The 17,463-nt window shown below is 49.2% G+C and overlaps 3 protein-coding genes across 5 annotated transcripts; 1 reads left to right on the top strand and 2 right to left on the bottom strand.

Annotated features, from left to right (window-relative positions):
• Positions 1 to 702: 702 nt before the first annotated feature.
• LOC109757982 (uncharacterized) lies at positions 703 to 2,082 on the bottom strand. Its single transcript, XM_020316825.4, has 2 exons — positions 1,643 to 2,082; positions 703 to 1,557 (listed from the first exon to the last, which is right to left on the bottom strand). The coding sequence occupies exons 1-2, from the start codon at positions 1,790 to 1,792 to the stop codon at positions 922 to 924; spliced, it is 786 nt and encodes a 261-aa protein (XP_020172414.1). The 5' UTR covers positions 1,793 to 2,082; the 3' UTR covers positions 703 to 921.
• A 225-nt stretch (positions 2,083 to 2,307) lies between these two features.
• LOC109757981 (violaxanthin de-epoxidase, chloroplastic) lies at positions 2,308 to 5,440 on the bottom strand. The gene is made up of 3 exons (XM_020316823.4): positions 5,136 to 5,440; positions 3,215 to 4,647; positions 2,308 to 2,684 (listed from the first exon to the last, which is right to left on the bottom strand). The coding sequence occupies exons 1-2, from the start codon at positions 5,409 to 5,411 to the stop codon at positions 3,349 to 3,351; spliced, it is 1,575 nt and encodes a 524-aa protein (XP_020172412.1). The 5' UTR covers positions 5,412 to 5,440; the 3' UTR covers positions 2,308 to 2,684; positions 3,215 to 3,348.
• Positions 5,441 to 5,536: 96 nt separating this feature from the next.
• On the top strand, positions 5,537 to 17,243 carry LOC109757983 (uncharacterized). 3 transcript variants are annotated; one of them, XM_073510576.1, is made up of 5 exons: positions 5,537 to 5,777; positions 5,874 to 6,174; positions 7,053 to 7,244; positions 7,333 to 7,463; positions 9,661 to 17,243. In XM_073510576.1, the coding sequence occupies exons 1-5, from the start codon at positions 5,727 to 5,729 to the stop codon at positions 9,709 to 9,711; spliced, it is 726 nt and encodes a 241-aa protein (XP_073366677.1). In that variant the 5' UTR covers positions 5,537 to 5,726; the 3' UTR covers positions 9,712 to 17,243. The 3 variants fall into 3 exon arrangements, with proteins under 3 accessions (XP_073366677.1, XP_073366676.1, XP_073366678.1); XM_073510575.1 differs by lacking the exon at positions 9,661 to 17,243 and adding an exon at positions 7,848 to 9,654; XM_073510577.1 differs by lacking the exon at positions 9,661 to 17,243 and having other exon boundaries at positions 7,333 to 7,830.
• Positions 17,244 to 17,463: the final 220 nt, after the last annotated feature.

Raw genomic sequence — 17,463 nt, forward strand, 5'->3', positions numbered from 1 at the left:
GGCCCACTACTGGATCAAGAGTTCGAGGGACGCCATCGAGCTGAACGTGTGCTGAACACGGAGGTGTCGTACGTTCGGTACTTGGATCAGTTGGATCGTGAAGACGTTCAACTACATCAACCGCGTTAACATAACGCTTCAGCTTTCGGTGTAGGGGGTACGTAGACACGCTCTCCCCCTCTCGTTGCTATGCATCTCCTAGATAGATCTCGCATGATCGTAGAATTTTTTTGAAATTGCATGCTACGTTCCCCAACACTAAGATGCCGCCTCGGGGGAGGGGGGCTCGTTGTCGTCCACGGCCGCCACTGCGATCTCGTGGAGGTTGAGCATGAACCTCTCGCTGACCTCGTTGAGATTTTGCGTGAAGGCGCGCCTAGCCGGGCGTGAGAGCCAAGAGGTGACGATAGCGTGGTTGCCGGGCGCCGTCCCAACACGGTCATCGACAGCGAGCGACCACATCACCGGAACCCTCTCTCTCGCTCTCCGCTCTCACTCGGTGTGAACTAAATGAGAAAGTGAATGGGGAAGGAGTGAGCGGAGTAGGTGAGGAATTGAGGATAGACCATGACGTTCACGGCGGCGCCTCACGCGGTTTTCGTCAAGAGCGAACTACCACTCGATATTGCGGTGACAGGCCATGTGCGCTAAGATTCGTGCCCCCGAATGTCAACGGCTCCTAGGTAGTTTGCTGGGATAATGTTTCCAGGAACGTAAGCCAAATAACATTTTTCAATAAAAATTACATCAAGATTTTTAGACTACGAATGACAACTTAGTGAAACTTGAGGATATTTGACTTAGGATAAATCTAGAGCTTTAAAGTATTTTGAAAAGAAGGCAGTAATAAGTCGCAAACTTCACATTTTATTATTTTACTCTACGGTACCGATCCCAATTCACCACCCAGCAGTTCATCTATCACCTGGGCCTCCCGGCCAGCATGAAGGCCTTGAACACAAGCTTCCTGGGCACCGTCGGCCGATCCCCCCACCCCTCTTCCACCTCCTTCATCACACCCTTGACCAGCGCCTCCAGGTCCACCCCTTTCTCCCCAGCCGTGGTCGCGACGGAGCCGGTCATCACGAACCCGGCCAGGTCCTCCAGCGTCATCTCCGCCTCCATGTCGACGTCGGCCGGCTCGCCCTCGCGGCCCACCCCGACGGGCTCGAACGGGAACGGCAGGTCGCGGTACCGCTCCATGGCCAGCCTCGTCCTCGGGTCCATGTACGGCCGCATGGCCGGGCACAGCGCCCCGTGCAGCTTGTCCCCGAACGGGTGGATGTCGTAGTTGTACCCCCACACGGCGAGGACGCCGCCGGGCTTCCTGAGGACGCGGTTCACCACGGCGTAGAAGAGCGGGACGTCGAACCAGTGGATCGCGGTCGCCACGATGACCAGGTCCAGGGAGCCCTCGCCGCCGACCAGGGCGACGAGGTCGTCCTCCGCGAGGTCCTCCGGCGTGTGCAGGTACCGCACCTTGGGGTGCGCGATGGCGTGGCGGAGCTGGCCCTCGCTCACGTCCGTCGCGACCACGCTGTCGTAGTGCTCCGCGATCTGCGGAGGGGATTTTCGCTTTTCAGGTGCTCGCTCGACTCAGAGTTGAGATGAAACGACGTGGCTTAAAGGGTTGGAGGCTTACGCTGAGGGAGGCCTGGCCGCTGCCGCAGCCAGCGTCCCAGGCGCGGTGGTGGCCGGCGGTGAGGGAGGCGAGCATGGAGAACCACTCCTTGGGGTACCGCGGCCGCTTCTTGGCGTACGTCTCCGACGGTTTCTCATACAGCCCCGCCATTCTTGTGCGCTGCCGCTGTAATCAACTGCCGTCTGTCAAATGCCTCGAATTGCATTTGCAGGGCTGGATCTGGATGGAATTTATAGACTACCACTCCACCTTGGAGGTCAGAGTCAAAGTCAAAGTCAATGTGGTCACATGATCCATATAAAAAGGTACTACAACACTGAATCGTAAACTGCAGCAATTTTTTTCTCGGACTTTACACTAGCACGTGCAGAAATATGATGCAGCAGAAACCAGAAGTTAACGTAGCAGTGAGATGGATTTCAACATGGAATCAGTAGGCACCCAAGGAAAGCCACAGGGGTAAAAACAGGGAGTGCATCAGATCTGAATGAAACCTGTGGATTGGGGGTATAAAGCAGGTCAACCAGACGTAGGAGACTTTGCTTGCTCTGCTTGTGTGAAGCACACCGTTTTTGCTTCGCCAACATAATTGTATACACCGAACTGAATTATCTGAACATCCACAAGATGCTCCAGCAGCCATAAATGGGAACACTTCAAGATGCTTAAACATCGCAACAACACATGTATTAACAACTTGGTTGTCTACACGATACTGGCTTGCTTATGTTGACTACAAGTTTACAATAAGCGGCAAAAGATATAAGCACTGCAACAACAGATGCCACGTAATCTACTATAAGACTTTTTAGATCATATACTTTAGTGATCTAAAAAGCCTTATAAAAGTTTACAGAGTACAAGTTCTATGAGTAACTGCACAAGATAATTGTACATCAACCGAAACGGAAAACCAGCAGAGAATTGGGGACAGTGGGACTGGCATAGCAGACACAGTATGAACCCTTCTGTCCTATGTATGAGGATCCAGGATTTATACAAGTGATGAAGACGCCCCTTGAACATTGCATCCAACATCGACCTGTCATGATGAGAAAAGCAGAAAACTAAAATTGACAATTTAGACACACAAGAGTATTATATACTCCATCCGTCCCATAATATAAGAGCGTTTTTGACACTAGTGTACTCCCTCCGTCCGCGAATAAGTGTACATCTAGCTTTTGTCTTAAGCCAAAGTTTTAAATTTGACCAACTTTATAGGAAAATGTAGAAACATTTACGACACTAAATTAGTATCACTAGATTCATTTTGAAATGTACTTTCATAATATATCAATTTTGATGTCATATATGCTACTACTTTTTTCTATAAAGTTGGTCAAAATTATAAAACTTCGACTTAGAACATAAGGTAGAAGTACACTTATTCGCGGACGGAGGGAGTAGTGTAAAAAACGCTCTTATATTATGGGACGGAGGGAGTATTACTTAACAATATTTGTATTGAACTAGTTCTGTAGCTGTAGTTATTAAGGATTGGGCATGATGATGAGAGCAGAAAAGGTGAGGTATTATATGACAAGTACATACAAGAGTAAGAAAATATACCTCCCAATTACAAATAAGATCCATTTGGCAATACCGCCGGTCGTTCTTTACATCTTTGTAAGTAGAGGTGCACATGTACTGATGTACATCGGTTGGGAAAGGAATTGCCCCTTTCATGCTGTGTGAACACTTGATCATATTCTCTGCATAATACCGGCTTCTTTTCCTGGAGCGATCTGGTAATGCAGCCGTGAACCTACGGGAGTTCCCAAAGGCGCACCCGTGCAGGAGCAGTTGTCAACCATATACAGCTCCCATTTCTTGATACCACATTTCTCCAAAGCAGAGTCCAATCTTGGGTTGTCCCCGCCAGGATAAGACCCATCAGGGGTAACAAGCACTGCTCCAGTGTATGATTGTCCAGCAGCCTGAGCAGCTCCATGGTAATGGAACAGGCCCCAGCTGAAATCATCCGCAACATCAACAACTGTCCAAAACTCTTTCGAAACCACACCATTATCCAGCACACTGAAATAAAATGTACCAGGGGTGCTAGCTCTTCTCACTCTGTACTTTCTACGCCTCCAAACCAGCTTCCCTTCCAGGGTTCTGACTTGAAAAATTGGCTCATACCAAAATGAACCTTTAGCTTTCCCTCTGTAGAATAATTGGTACTGGCACGGGAATTGGTCATATGCTGGATTCTGTCCAGCTACAACTCTCCAGCTCCACTCCAAGCCGTCCAGCCAACCGACAAACAGGTCTTCTGCAACTTCATGGCTAAGCTTTTGTTCTCTGAACATTGATAGTGGGGTTACAGAGGGCTTACTAGGGATCTCAGCATTGAGCTCAAGGCAGTTGTGCTTTTGCAAAACACAGAGGGAAAAGGCCTCTAGATGCGGACTCTCGTACGATGCAATGCAGCGATAGTTGCAGACCTGGTCGGTTGGAGAGCAAGAATTCAGACACTGAATGGCTTTCCTACAGTCAGGATCAAACAAACAATTCAGTATTTGAGGACCACAGTTTGTTATCATACAGCCTAGGGTAGAGAGACCTTTTGCCCTAAGGTTTTTCAGCATAGCCACCGGTCTTATGTATGCATTAACCACAACAAGTAAGCAAAACCTAATGTCATCTGAGTTGTGCCTTTCCCAGGCATTGGATATCGTCTTGAGGACTTCAGCTGATTCCTCTGTTCCACTTGGTTTTCCAACATTGATTAGCTTGCCAAAGAAGTCCTGCTCTCCAGTGTATTGAACAGATGTGCCTCCTAGCTTGTTTACTAAGGACGGAGATGACTGAAAACAAAGTACATTTGGAATGTTCTTACTGTTATGTATAAGCCACTGAACAGACTCCTGGCCAGTTATTGCAACATTGACTAGCATATCACAGCGAGACAACTCTTTCTTAAGATCATCATGGTCAATCGACTTGTCAGTGAATACAAGCATTTCAAATCCTTCATCAACCCACTTCAACCTATCAGCCTAATAAAAAACAAGATACAAGATTATAGGCAGTAAACTGATATTATGAGATTCATTATATAAATTAACCTGCAGATTTTAGCAAAAGCCAGCAAGCAAAAATTGCACATTTCATGGTCACCTACAGAAATGTATCTGACCCGTAGCACTCCATATTGATTCAATAATAAACAATTGAAGCATTTTGAACCGAGATAATGATACTACTCATATGCTTAAGAATTCAAGATTAGCAATTGAGGCTAAAACAACTAGTTCAAACATTAGCAGGTGTCCAAAATGAAGCTGGCGTTCCTGTTCAGACAGTTACGGTCATACAGATGGTACTAATCGTTTACTGTATGTAAAATTGTAAAGTGTGCGCAGTAGGAGATCAGTAAAATCACTTCACATTCCAAAGTAACTCCCACAAGGCAGCGATGTTCCCCCCTGCGATCGTTTCAGAACGGTGGGAGGGGCGAACTGATGGGCTAAGAGCGAGGCCCTACCGTATGGCGCATAACCTCGTCCCAGGGCGTATCCTTGAGCGGGCTGATGCTTCCGTCGCCGACGACGGCCACGATGCGGACGGCGTCCTCCGGGGACGTGGCTTCGCCGGCGACGCTGGCAATCCCGGGAGAGCAGGTGATGCCAGAGAGGCGGCGACTAGCGGAACGCTTGCGGGCAGGCACGGGAGAGGTTCCAGGGAGGGGGAATCGGGTCGGTTGGAAGATCCAAACAGCGGCGGTGGCGGCGGCAGCGGAGGTTGGGAGAGCGGTCGCCATGGGAGGGGACCGAGTGGAGGAAGCGGCTGCACGTCGCGGTAGAGCCTTCCAGGACCTTTTCCTCGTGAAGCCCCGAGCCCTTTCTCAGCCGTCCGATCCAAAATCAACAGTTGATATTAATAATAAAACTGAGGGGATGACGCAGAATCTTATACCGAATGAATGAAATAAATAAAACGAAAACATCACCTGCCGCGCCAGAACCTCCATTAGAGCGGGAGAAACGCAAAATTTCCCCCCGATCCGCCTCCACCTTCTTCGAATCATTCTCGGCTCTCTTTCCCCGGCCCGCTCGAGAAAGAACCTGGGTCCGCCATGGCGACGCTCTTCCTCGCCCTGCAGTGCGTGGAGTGCTCCACCATGCAGGTGAGCGCCTCGACCAAGCCGGCGCCGCCGATTTCCGCTCCTGTTTGTTCCACCATTGACCCGATTTCGTTTTTGTGTTGCCCTTCGATGACCCAGGTGAAGCAGCAGAAGAAGAGCAGCAACAAGTGGGCGTGCGCGGTGTGCAACCGGCGCCAGTCCGTGCTCCGCGTGCACGCCCGCGGCTACCGCGCCGCCGAGCTGCGCCGCTTCGTCCAGGACGCCAACCTCGCACGCGGCCGCGGCGCGCCGGTGCGCGAGGCGGACTGGGACCCGCCGGCGGCCGGGGATGAGCAAGACGAGCCCCCGAGGGAGAGGAAGCGGATGGACTGGTCCGAGTACCTGGACGACACCGGGGAGCGTCATGGCGGCAGCGGCTTTGCTGATTCTCTTGATGATGGTACTAATCCTTCTCAAGCTTGGATACTCGGAATCTGCTAATGTACACTTTATCATTTAAGGTTTAATTTACAGAGGCCTTCCTGGACTGGAATCATCTAAACCTGTAGGGCCTACTGGGCTGTGATCTGAAATTGACATGCATTTAGATGTTTTTGGAGCAATTCATACAACATTACCTATGCCAGCACTAGAATAATCATGTCACAAGTTCCTAGTACAATGAACCTGCATTTAAATGCTTGATTGCTTGTTATTATTTCTCCTGGAACTGGAACCAGATGTTTGAGTTGCTGCATTTTATATTCAGGATAAGACCGTGCGTAGTATGCTTCCTAAGTTGCATTCATATTTATTCATTAGCAAATTGCATTTTCCATTACCTAGTGTAATATTGTTTGTGCAAAGCATTTGGGTTTGCTTCTCTTTGCACATAACACAATGCAAGTCGACTATGTATTGCACTTTGCATCTGCTTTTCCAATCTGACCTAATCATACATTCATACCTGTGAGGCTGTGACCGTTGTGCCTGGCTGCTGATGCAACATAAGCGGGTGATGTGGGGTGATGGGCCGTGTACGGCTGGCTCTGTGTATGGTAGCATGGGTTTGATCATGCTCTGTTTCAAAACAAAATGTTGCATATTGCAATACATTACATGTTATATGCAAAGAAAACCAAAACCCTGGTGTTTTGCGCAGATGTTGTCAAATTAGATGGTGAAAATCGCAATATACTCTCTATTTATCCTCAGAATTTATTAGCATCCCATTTCCAGGCATGGAATGTCCTCATTTCCAATGCATAGTCCAATTATTTTTTATTTGAATGGTAATGGCCTAATTGTTCTCATGCTGCAATTTACAAACACGTATAGGGATTGAAGTGACAACTGAGCTACCCCAGGAAAGACCTAAAGCTCCTTCCTTGAAGAGGCCCCCAAAAGCCCAATTGGGTGTAGCTGGAAAGAGGCCCAAGCCGCCAATCAACCCCTCTTTATCCAAGATGCAGCAAATGGAACAAGGTCCAACTTGCCCAACTGTCTGCTCTGCAACTTCTACTGCTGAAGGTAACATATGAAAAGTCCTGATCACACTTTCTTACACCTGTCATGAGCAAAAAATGAGAGTTGAAATAATCGTTATTGTTTTGTGCAGCACAAAGATCAAAGTTCAGCAAGTATTTGGACAGTAGCTTCTTTGAAGATAGAAATCAGGAGGGTCCTGGGCTCCATTGGACTGACCTTGATGAAAGTGCTCCCACTACTGAGGTAGTGGTGGATGATGAGGTACACCCCGATTTCATGTGATTGTTCTGGTCTGGGATTGCTACTCCTATATCCTACTCCCTCCGTTCCTAAATACTTGTCTTTCTAGGCATTTCAACAAGTGACTACATACGGAGTAAAATGAGTGAATCTACACTCTAAAATATGTCTACATACATCCGTATGTGATAGTCATTTGAAATGCCTAGAAAGACAAGTATTTAGGAACGGAGGGAGTATATATTTAAAATAGCAAGTTGTAAGATAAGATTAAATGTGCTGTTGGCAAAATGTTATTCTGTTTGATAGCATTATGGACTTTTGGAATGCTTTTGAGTTGGACGAAAAGAGTACTGAAAGTAAATTATGGTACATACTAATTTTTCTACGCAATCGTGTTAACAGTGTATCTGCTCAACCTCTTACTACGCACCCACCTTCATCCTTGGAGTTTCAGATACATCTATGTTACTAAGATATTCTTATCTTCAGATAAGTGTTGGATGTAGGAATAGGAATTATAACTCGGAATGTTTTGTTTCATGTATAGACAGTTAGGCAGTACTGCACGAGCCCATAATGCATCAATATCTTTAGACTTCTTCAGTTATTAATATTTGAACATATATAACATGATGGTGCTAAAACCAATGGAAACATGTTCTAAACTGCCAGTCTCTACTCTCTAGTTGACTGAGCACCAAACAACTCAACTCCAGTTATTTATTTTTATAACTTGCTAAGTTTATTTCTCCCAAATCTGGGTGCCTCATTCTTATAATATTATAAGAATGAGGCAACTGATCATATGGTAGTCGTAGGACTGTTGGACGCGCTACAGAAATACAAACTATACAGCTACGCCCAATCGCTTCACTAAAATGGAAAAGGGAATGCCTTTACCTTTAATCATGAGCTTTCTTTTTGCATATTAGTATCATTTATAATCTCTTGAAATGTCTAGTTTAATTTGGCGATACCATGCTTCTCTCAGCCATGCACAAAAGCCAGGCAAATGATTGCCTCTCTTTCTTGTTGGAGCGACAGAGCCATTAGTTAGCCACATTGTCATAGCACTGTTGAAGGACAAGCAATTGATTAACTCGTTCATATTTTATTTCCAGTACCTTCATATCTGGGTTATACAGTCAATATCAATAACCTAATCTATCCGGTTAGCAAGCGAAACGCAACCACTAAGAATGTCCCCTTGAAACTTCCCAACTTCGCATTTTATGAATCACAAAACCGTGATCAAGTTCAGACCGTTCCATTGTTGTGTTGTAGACAAGGATGCCGTTCAGTTTCATTGTTTTTTTTTCTTTCTCTCTCGTTCAAGCGTAACGCTGTCAGTTTCACTGATAAATGCTGCTGCTACTATTGATCCATCCCGAATTTACACGAGTATGCTGCTGGGACGTAGTTCACTGGTAAGCCCGGAGTCGTGCCTGTGAGGTGTCGTGCTTTGTAGTGCACCTTAAAGCGGGCAAAGGCCGACAGAGCCGCGCGCCGTGGCACATATTCCTCTAGTGGTACCGAACATGAACAGCTAGGCACGATGCCCAGTTCCGCGCTGCTTGCCGTAGGCAGCAGGACGGCGTCGTCTCGGCTTTCGATCATGACGGTCAGACCCTGAGAGGGGCTTCAATGTTTTTGCCCGTTGACGTTTCCTCATGCGTTTGTTTTAGTTTTATATACAGCTGCCTATCTGTTTTTTTATTGATTAAACGTGTAGTAGTGCCATCCTTTTCAAGAATTGCTAGTCGTTAGTGCATACCACCAACATCTCCACATCAAATTGCTTGATGTAGATGCAAACTCATCTACAAAGACAATACATTTTGGTCTGCGTCGTAGGCTTGCCGTTTCTTTCCCTCTCCCCCACCTCAACCAAAAATCTGCTGTGACGCCATTTTTGTAGAACTGGCGGGGCATTTAATTTGGCAGTTGAGTACTGCACCCTCTTCTGGTTGCTTCCGGATGTGAAGTCTTTGATAGTACTACATTTTGATCGGCGTCACATTCTTGTGGGTGGCAGCTAATTTCACGGCGAGATATCTTGCGTGAGTTCAGCCGAAAGCTTTTGCTGAGCATAATTGAGTCTATGATGATCATGTTCTCGCCCTTTATTCCCTCCCTTCGCTTTCCTCCATCTTTTTCTTTCCCTCTTCTCTTTTATTCAAGGAAAGTAGTTGTGATTATTTTCATCTCTGGTTAGGTCAAGTACTTAAGAAATTCATTTCAGTGGAGAGAAACGGCCTCCGGATAATAGAATCCGTTACGCATTACCGTACCAGCGCGAGACAGCTACCTGCCGCGGTGACACGGCGTGCTTGCTTTTCTGACGGCAGCGCGATGGCAAGTGCGAGTATATGTCACAAAAAATATCGTTTTTATTTCATGGAAACCGGTTGAACTATACAATCACGTGTTGCATCATTCGCAGCAAAATCATCGTTGTAGACTGGAAAAATAACGCACCATGAATTGTGGGGTTGGAGTGTCTCTTATACGGCCCGATCCCATACTAACCCTCACAGTAGATCATTATTGTGCAATTACATGCGACGCGAGACAGGTCAAATCCAACCCCATCTCGGCATGATTCGCTGTTCACCCTGTACCGGCGGCCAGCGCGGGCGGTGGCCCAACCTGGTTCCCAGCGGCAGCAGAGAGCGAGCGGTTGGTGGTTGTTGGCTGGTCCTGGTCGATCCATCCATCGGCATTATCGTTGGGGGCAATGGTTGGATTGGTTAGAGCATCTCAAGCCGTTCGCCTTTCAGGGCGTCGAAAAAGAGCCGACCGGAAGCGAACCGGTGCTAGATTGGTTTCTGGGGCGATCTAGCTCCCAGCCACGTCCCCAGGCGCTGCCCCCAAATCGTGGCAAATTCAAACTTGGTCATTCCCGTTCACAAAAAAACGCCACAAGTCCGGCGATAAGCGGCCCAGTTCGTCGATCACTTTGCCACAGTTCGGCGATCAGATGAAAAGTTCGGCGTACAAAAATAAGAAAGGACGCGTGGGCAACGCATCAAAGGGCGGGGTCGGCCTCCGGCATCGGCGGGATCGGCGTGCGCGGGCTTGGCGGTGTCGGAGCTGCTTCTGTGCTGGGCGGCGTCGGTGCGGCTTCTGTGCTGCTGGGCGTCGTGGAGGCATTATCGCTCGGGCTTGGCTGCGGCGTCGGCGTGGGCGTGGGAGTTGGCGGCGCCGTCGACCGCAGCTGGTTCAGGATGAGGCCGCGCTCCGCCAGGTACCACGCCTTGAGCTGCTCTTCGTTGCTCTGGAGCATGTCCGCCCCGCCCATTAGGAAAGTCAAGTCGGTGTTCCTCTTCTTCGCGGCGACGTTAGTCCGGAGTAGGTCGAGCTTGACGGCGTTGTTCGTCATCAACGCCGACCACCGCGCCTCGGTCTTCTCTTCACGCAGGGCGGCCCGGGCCTGTGCGTCGGCGAGGCAATGCTCAATGGACTCCTGCACTCGCGCGGTAGCCGAGTCGGCGTGTTTCCCCTTCTTGGCCCCTTTGTTGCCTTCGGGGTGCCCGTCGCCCGCTGAGGGAGTCCTAGATTAGGGGGTCTCCGGGCGTCCGGGCTATGTGACATGGGCCGGACTGGTGGGCCGTGAAGATACAAGATAGAAGGCCTTCCCCCGTGTCCGGATGGGACTCTCCTTTGCGTGGATGGCAAGCTTGGCGTTCGGATGTATAGTTTTCTTTCCCTGTAAACCGACTTTATACAATCCTAGGCCCCTCCGGTGTCTATATAAACCGGAGGGTTTAGTCCGTAGAGACAATCATAATCATACAGGCTAGACACCTAGGGTTTAGCCATTACGATCTCGAGGTAGATCGACTCATGTAACCCCTATACTCATCAAAGTCAATCAAGCAGGAAGTAGGGTATTACCTCCATTAAGAGGGCCCGAACCTGGGTAAATATCGTGTCCCCTGCCTCATGTTACCTTCGATCCTCAGACGCACAGTTTGGGACCCCCTACCCGAGATCTGCCGGTTTTGACACCGACATTGGTGCTTTCATTGAGAGTTCCTCTGTGCTGTCGACAGAAGGTTCGATGGCTCGTTCGATCATCTACAACGGTGTCGTTTCCAGGGAAGCTTTCCTCCCCGACCAGATTTTTGTATTCGGCGGCTTCGTTCTGCGTGCCGACTCGATTGGCCACCTCGAGCAGATCGATAGCTATGCCCCTGGTCATCAGATTAGTTTCGGGAACCTAAACTATGTCACTGATACTCGAGGAGACTTGATCTTCGAAGGGTTCGCGGCCCCAACCACCGCTCTGGCCTTAAATCCAGAGCAGACTACCGGGTCCGAAGATGGGAGTTTAGAGCCCGCTGGACTCTCTGCAATTATGGAGCTCGCTGCCGAAGATCCGGGGGGGACTGCGTCATCGGCAAGCCCGGAGTCAAACCGGGCTCCCCTTGTCATTGAAAGGCTGGACTCACCCCCGGACACCCGCTCTGAACTCTCGAGGTCCACGTCAGGTGAGCATAGCCAGGAGGCCCCTGCCCCGCCTAGCTCCATGGACTCTCGCTTCCCCATCCAAACCTCGCTTTTGAACGAGGCCCTGGACCTAATGCGATCCCTCGCCATTACAGAGGAATCACTTCCGAACTACGCTCAGCCCAGACTAGGGGCTGAAAGCGGGGAATTTTACGTCCCACCCACCACCCACTTCGTAGCCACTGTCGAAGACTTAACCGACGTGCTCGACTACGCCTCCGAAGACATCGACGGTATGGACGACGATGCCGGAGACAAACAAGGCCAGGACCCGCCGTTTAACGGATGTTGGACGGCCACCTCCACATATGACATGTATATGGTGGACACACCCAAAGAGGACGACGACGACGACAGGAAAGATCCGGTTGAGGACAAGCCTGCTAATGCACCACCAAAACATCGACGTCAGCGGCGCCGCTCAAAATCGCGTCGCGATAAAGATAGTAATACCGGCACCGGAGACAATAACACTCCGGAGAACGCCGAAGACCCTGAAGCCCTCGCTGAACCCACATCCGAACAGGATGATCAGGTGGAGGGGCAAGTCAACCCCGACGAGCCAGTCGGCAATGAGGATTCAGAGGATAGTAATTATCTACCACTCTCCAAGGATGATGTGAGCCTCGGCGACGAAGATTTCATCGTGCCAGAGGAACCCCTCGAGCAAGAGCGCTTCAAGTGCCAGCTAATCGCAATAGCGAGAAGCCTGAAAAAGTAGCAGCAGCAGCTTCAAGCCGAACAGGATACGCTCAACAACAGATGGACTAAAGTCCTGGCAGCCAAAGAATACGGCCTCGAACGCCCAACAAAGAGCTACCCGAAGCGCAAGCTACTACCACAATTTGACGACGAGGCTCTTGAGCCAATACCGCCAAAGTATAAAGCTGCTGACGAACCTGACCGACCACCACGTGGGCGGGACAGAGCGGCTACTTACACCGAACATCAGCCCGCACCTCCCCGCCGTAGAGGCAAGGAGGTAGCAGCTACGGGGCACACCTACGACCTACGTAAGGACCTGGACAATAGAGCCGGTCAGACCAGATCAATCTATGAATCAAGGGGGCGCGCTCCAACACGAGAAGGCGGTCATCAGGCCTGGCGTGACAAGCACAACCTCACCCCGAGCCGAAAACCGCATACGGACTTCATCCAAACTACATCGTGACGTCGCCCGATACAGAGGTGCCGCATACCCCTTATGCTTCACTGATGAGGTAATGGAGCACCAGTTCCTAGAAGGGTTTAAAATCGTGAACATTGAATCATATGATGGAACGACAGATCCCGCGGTATGGATTGAAGATTTTCTTCTCCATATCCACATGTCTCTTGGTGATGATCTCCACGCCATCAAGTACCTCCCGCTAAAATTAAAGGGACCAGCTCGGCACTGGCTAAACAGCCTCCCAGAAAACTCCATTGGTAGCTGGGAAGATTTGGAAGATGCCTTTAGAGACAACTTCCAAGGTACCTATGTTCGACCCCCAGATGCCGATGACCTCAGTCACATAGTCCAGCAACCCGGAGAGTCAGCCCGGAAACTCTGGACCAGGTTCTTAATTAAAAAGAACCAAATTGTCGATTGTCCGGACGCCGAAGCCCTTGTGGCTTTTAAACACGGCGTCCGTGATGAGTGGCTCACCCGACACCTCGGCCAAGAAAAACCGAAGTCTATGGCAGCTCTCACCGCACTCATGACCCGCTTTTGCGCGGGAGAAGATAGCTGGTTAGCTCGTAGAAGCAACAACACCAGTAACCCTGGTACGTCCGAAACCAGAGATGGCAACGGCAAGCCACGACGCAACAAACACAAGCGTCGAAGCAACAATGAAGATACCGAAGACACGGCGGTCAACGCCGGGTTCAGTGGCTCTAAACCCGGTCAGCGGAAGAAGCCATTCAAAGGAAATAAAGATAGTCCATCTAGTTTGGACAGAATACTCGATCGGCCTTGCCAGATTCATGACACCCGTGACAAGCCTGCTAATCATACCAACAGAAATTGTTGGGTCTTTAAACAGGCCGGTAAGCTAAACACCGAACACAAGGGGAAAGGGCTGCCCAGCGAGGGAGCGCAAGCGCGCACTAAGGGACGTCTATGCCATAGAGCCAGTCGCCCCAAAATTCAACCCATGGTCAACCTGTCCGATCACTTTCGATCGTAAAGACCATCCGACCAGTATCCGTCATGGAGGTTCGGCAGCATTGGTCCTCGATCCAATTATCGACGGATTCCATCTCACGCGAGTCCTTATGGACGGCGGTAGCAGCCTTAACCTGCTTTATCAGGACACTGTTTGCAAAATGGGCATCGATCCATCAAGAATCAAGCCCACTAAACCACCTTTAAAGGAGTAATACCTTGTGTAGAAGCCCGCTGCACGGGCTCAATAACATTGGAAGTGGTCTTCGGTTCGCCAAACAACTTCCCAAGCGAAGACTTGATCTTCGACGTCGTCCCTTTCCGCAGTGGTTATCACGCACTGCTCGAGAGAACCGCCTTCGCCCGCTTCAATGCGGTCCCGCATTATGCTTACTTAAAGCTCAAAATGCCTGGACCCCGCGGCGTTATTACAGTTAATGGAAACATGGAGCGCTCCCTCCGTACTGAGGAGCATACCACGGCCCTTGCAGCCGAAGTATAGGGTGGCCTTATTGAGCCGAATACTAAATCGGCAGTCAAGCCCTCGGACACTGTCAAACGAGTCTGGTCTACCCTGCAGAATGGCAGTCCGGCTCGTCCAGAGCTAGATTAGCAATTCGGCCTCCGTCGAAGCCCCAACCTTATAGCGGCATACGTACCGCGCGTACATAACTACGCACTAAAGATGCCATGGGCAAGGACGGAGGCATACTAAAAATAAAGTCCACGGTACGGCTCGACCCTATCCGGACCTTCATATTTTTTCACCTTTTTCTTCTTATTTTTATTTTTTAGGTTCTTTACAACCCACATCACTTTCCGATGGTACCAAGGGCCCCTTTTCAGGCCCCTTATGTATACTCGATTGTTGATCCTCTCAAAGGATCATACACCAAGGCAAAAAGCGGCGCACACGTGCGGCAGAGTGTCCAAATGATCTTCAAGATCATCTTTCCTTTTTAGGACCTGTATACAGTTTTCCCTTGTTCTCGGCATGTAAAATAGCCTTGATGCTTATGGCATCTTCTGTAAAAATACGTTTTGACGTACCAATCAAACTATAATGGAAACAGTTTCGCCCAACCTTGTTCGGTATTGGCTTATTTCTTAATCTGTCTTCCCCCTTTACGTCAGATTGGCATATCCACCTCGGCACGACTTAAATCGCCAGGGGCTCTATTCAGCCATATATATTTTCGAAAACAGAAAGTCTGAACACTCTCAGAGTAGACTTCAGCGTCCCGAATACTGCATTATATGCATCGGCTCCAAATCATATCTTTGGTCAATAGTTGGGTTGCCCGGCTCCTGTGTTTGCTACCTTACGTTCCGCTTGTTCGGCTAAGGTAGTAAAGGGAGAACTACTGTGATTGTGTTTCTGGTTCTCCCGGTCAAGCACCTCAGTAGAGAAAGCCAAAAACTTACTGTCATGATCGGCGAGAGCTGGTCAGCAATTCAGCGACTTACTAAATCTCTAGCAATTTCTTCCGTATTACACTAAGGACTGGCTCTTTCCAGTCACGCGCTTAAGGCATCCAAGTTCCGATAGCCGCATACGCACCAGGGGCTATCTTACAGTCCCATTGTCAAACTCCTATGGCTAAGTGAGAGTGATAAAGCCGCATAGTCCGATTGCCTGGTTCGCCGCACTGACACCTCCTTTACGGACCAAGACGTTGGGTCATGTGTGGTCATGTGCTATTCCGAACACCCCCGTAGTATCTACGTGGGGGATGAAGCCGACGACTGGCAAACTCTCAGTTATAAAAACGGCCGCACAGGAGGAAAAACACTTTAAGATAAAAGACATAAATATATTACAAAGCCTTGGTTTATAATACAATGTCTGGGTAATTCGGATACATTCACTCGAATATAATGTCCTTCGAGCATTGACCCTCTATGAAACGGGCACCCTCTAGGACGTCTTCAAAATAGCGCTCCGGCTTGTTGCGATGGTCCTTGCCTCCAGGCGGACCCTCAACTGCCACGATGGCGGCCTTTATCTTCGCCCAGTGCATCTTGACACGGGCAAAGGCCATTCGCGCACCTTCTATGCACGCCGAGCGCTTCACAGCCTTAACTCGGGGCAAGGCGTCGCCGAGCCGCTTGACCAGGCCGAAGTAGCTGCTAGGAATGGGTCCGGCCGGCCATAGCCGGACTATGATGTCCTTCATGGCCAAACCAGACATCCTATGCAGCTCCGCCAGCTGCATCATCTGGTTGTTTAGCAGCGCTGGCCGCTCCGGCGCCAGGTACTGCGACCAGAAGAGCTTCTTCGTCGTGTTCCCTTCTTGGGCCCGGAAATGTTGTGTGGCGTCGGCAGCACTCCGTGGGAGATCCGCAAAGGCGTCTGGAGCACTCCATGGTCGATTTAGCAAAACATATCTCCGACGCTGATACGTCTCCAATGTATCTATAATTTTTGATTGTTTCATGCTATTATATTATCTGTTTTGGATGTTTAACGTGCTTTAATATGCTATTTTATATTATTTTTGGAACTAACCTATTAACCGAAGGCCCAGTGCCAGTTTCTGTTTTTTTGCCTATTTTAGAGTTTCGCAGAAAAGGAATACCAAATGGAGTCCAAACGGAATGAAACCTTCGCGATGATCTTTCTTGGACCGAAAGCAATCCAGAAGACTTGGAGTCGAAGTCTGGAACTCCACGAGGCAGGAGGGCGCGCCCAGGGGGGTAGGCGCGCCCCCCACCCTCGTGGGCCCCTCGTAGCTCCACCGACGTACTTCTTTCACCTATATATACTCTTATACCCTAGAAACATCGCAGAGAGCCACGAAACCACTTTTCCACCGCCGCAACCTTCTGTACCTGTGAGATCCCATCTTGGGGCCTTTTCCGGCGATCTGCCGGAGGGGGAATCGATCACGGAGGGCTTCTACATCAACACCATGGCCTCTCCGATGAAGCGTGAGTAGTTTACCATAGACCTTCGGGTCCATAGTTATTAGCTAGATGGCTTCTTCTCTCTCTTTGATTCTCAATACAAAGTTCTCCTCGATGTTCTTGGAGATCTATTCGATGTAATACTCTTTTGCGGTGTGTTTGCCGAGATCCGATGAATTATGGATTTATGAACAAGATTATCTATGAATATTATTTGGTTCTTCTCTAAATTCTTATATGCATGATTTGATATCTTTGCAAGTCTCTTCGAATTATCTGTTTAGTTTGGCCTACTAGATTGATTTTTTTTTTGCAATGTGAGAAGTGCTTAGCTTTGGGTTCAATCTTGCGGTGTCCTTTCCCAGTGACAGTAGGGGCAGCAAGACACGTATTGTATTGTTGCCATCGAGGATAAAAAGACAAGGTTTATATCATATTGCTTGAGTTTAT

The sequence above is a fragment of the Aegilops tauschii genome, chromosome 3 (assembly GCF_002575655.3).
Source record: "Aegilops tauschii subsp. strangulata cultivar AL8/78 chromosome 3, Aet v6.0, whole genome shotgun sequence".
Classification (NCBI taxonomy): domain Eukaryota; kingdom Viridiplantae; phylum Streptophyta; class Magnoliopsida; order Poales; family Poaceae; genus Aegilops; species Aegilops tauschii.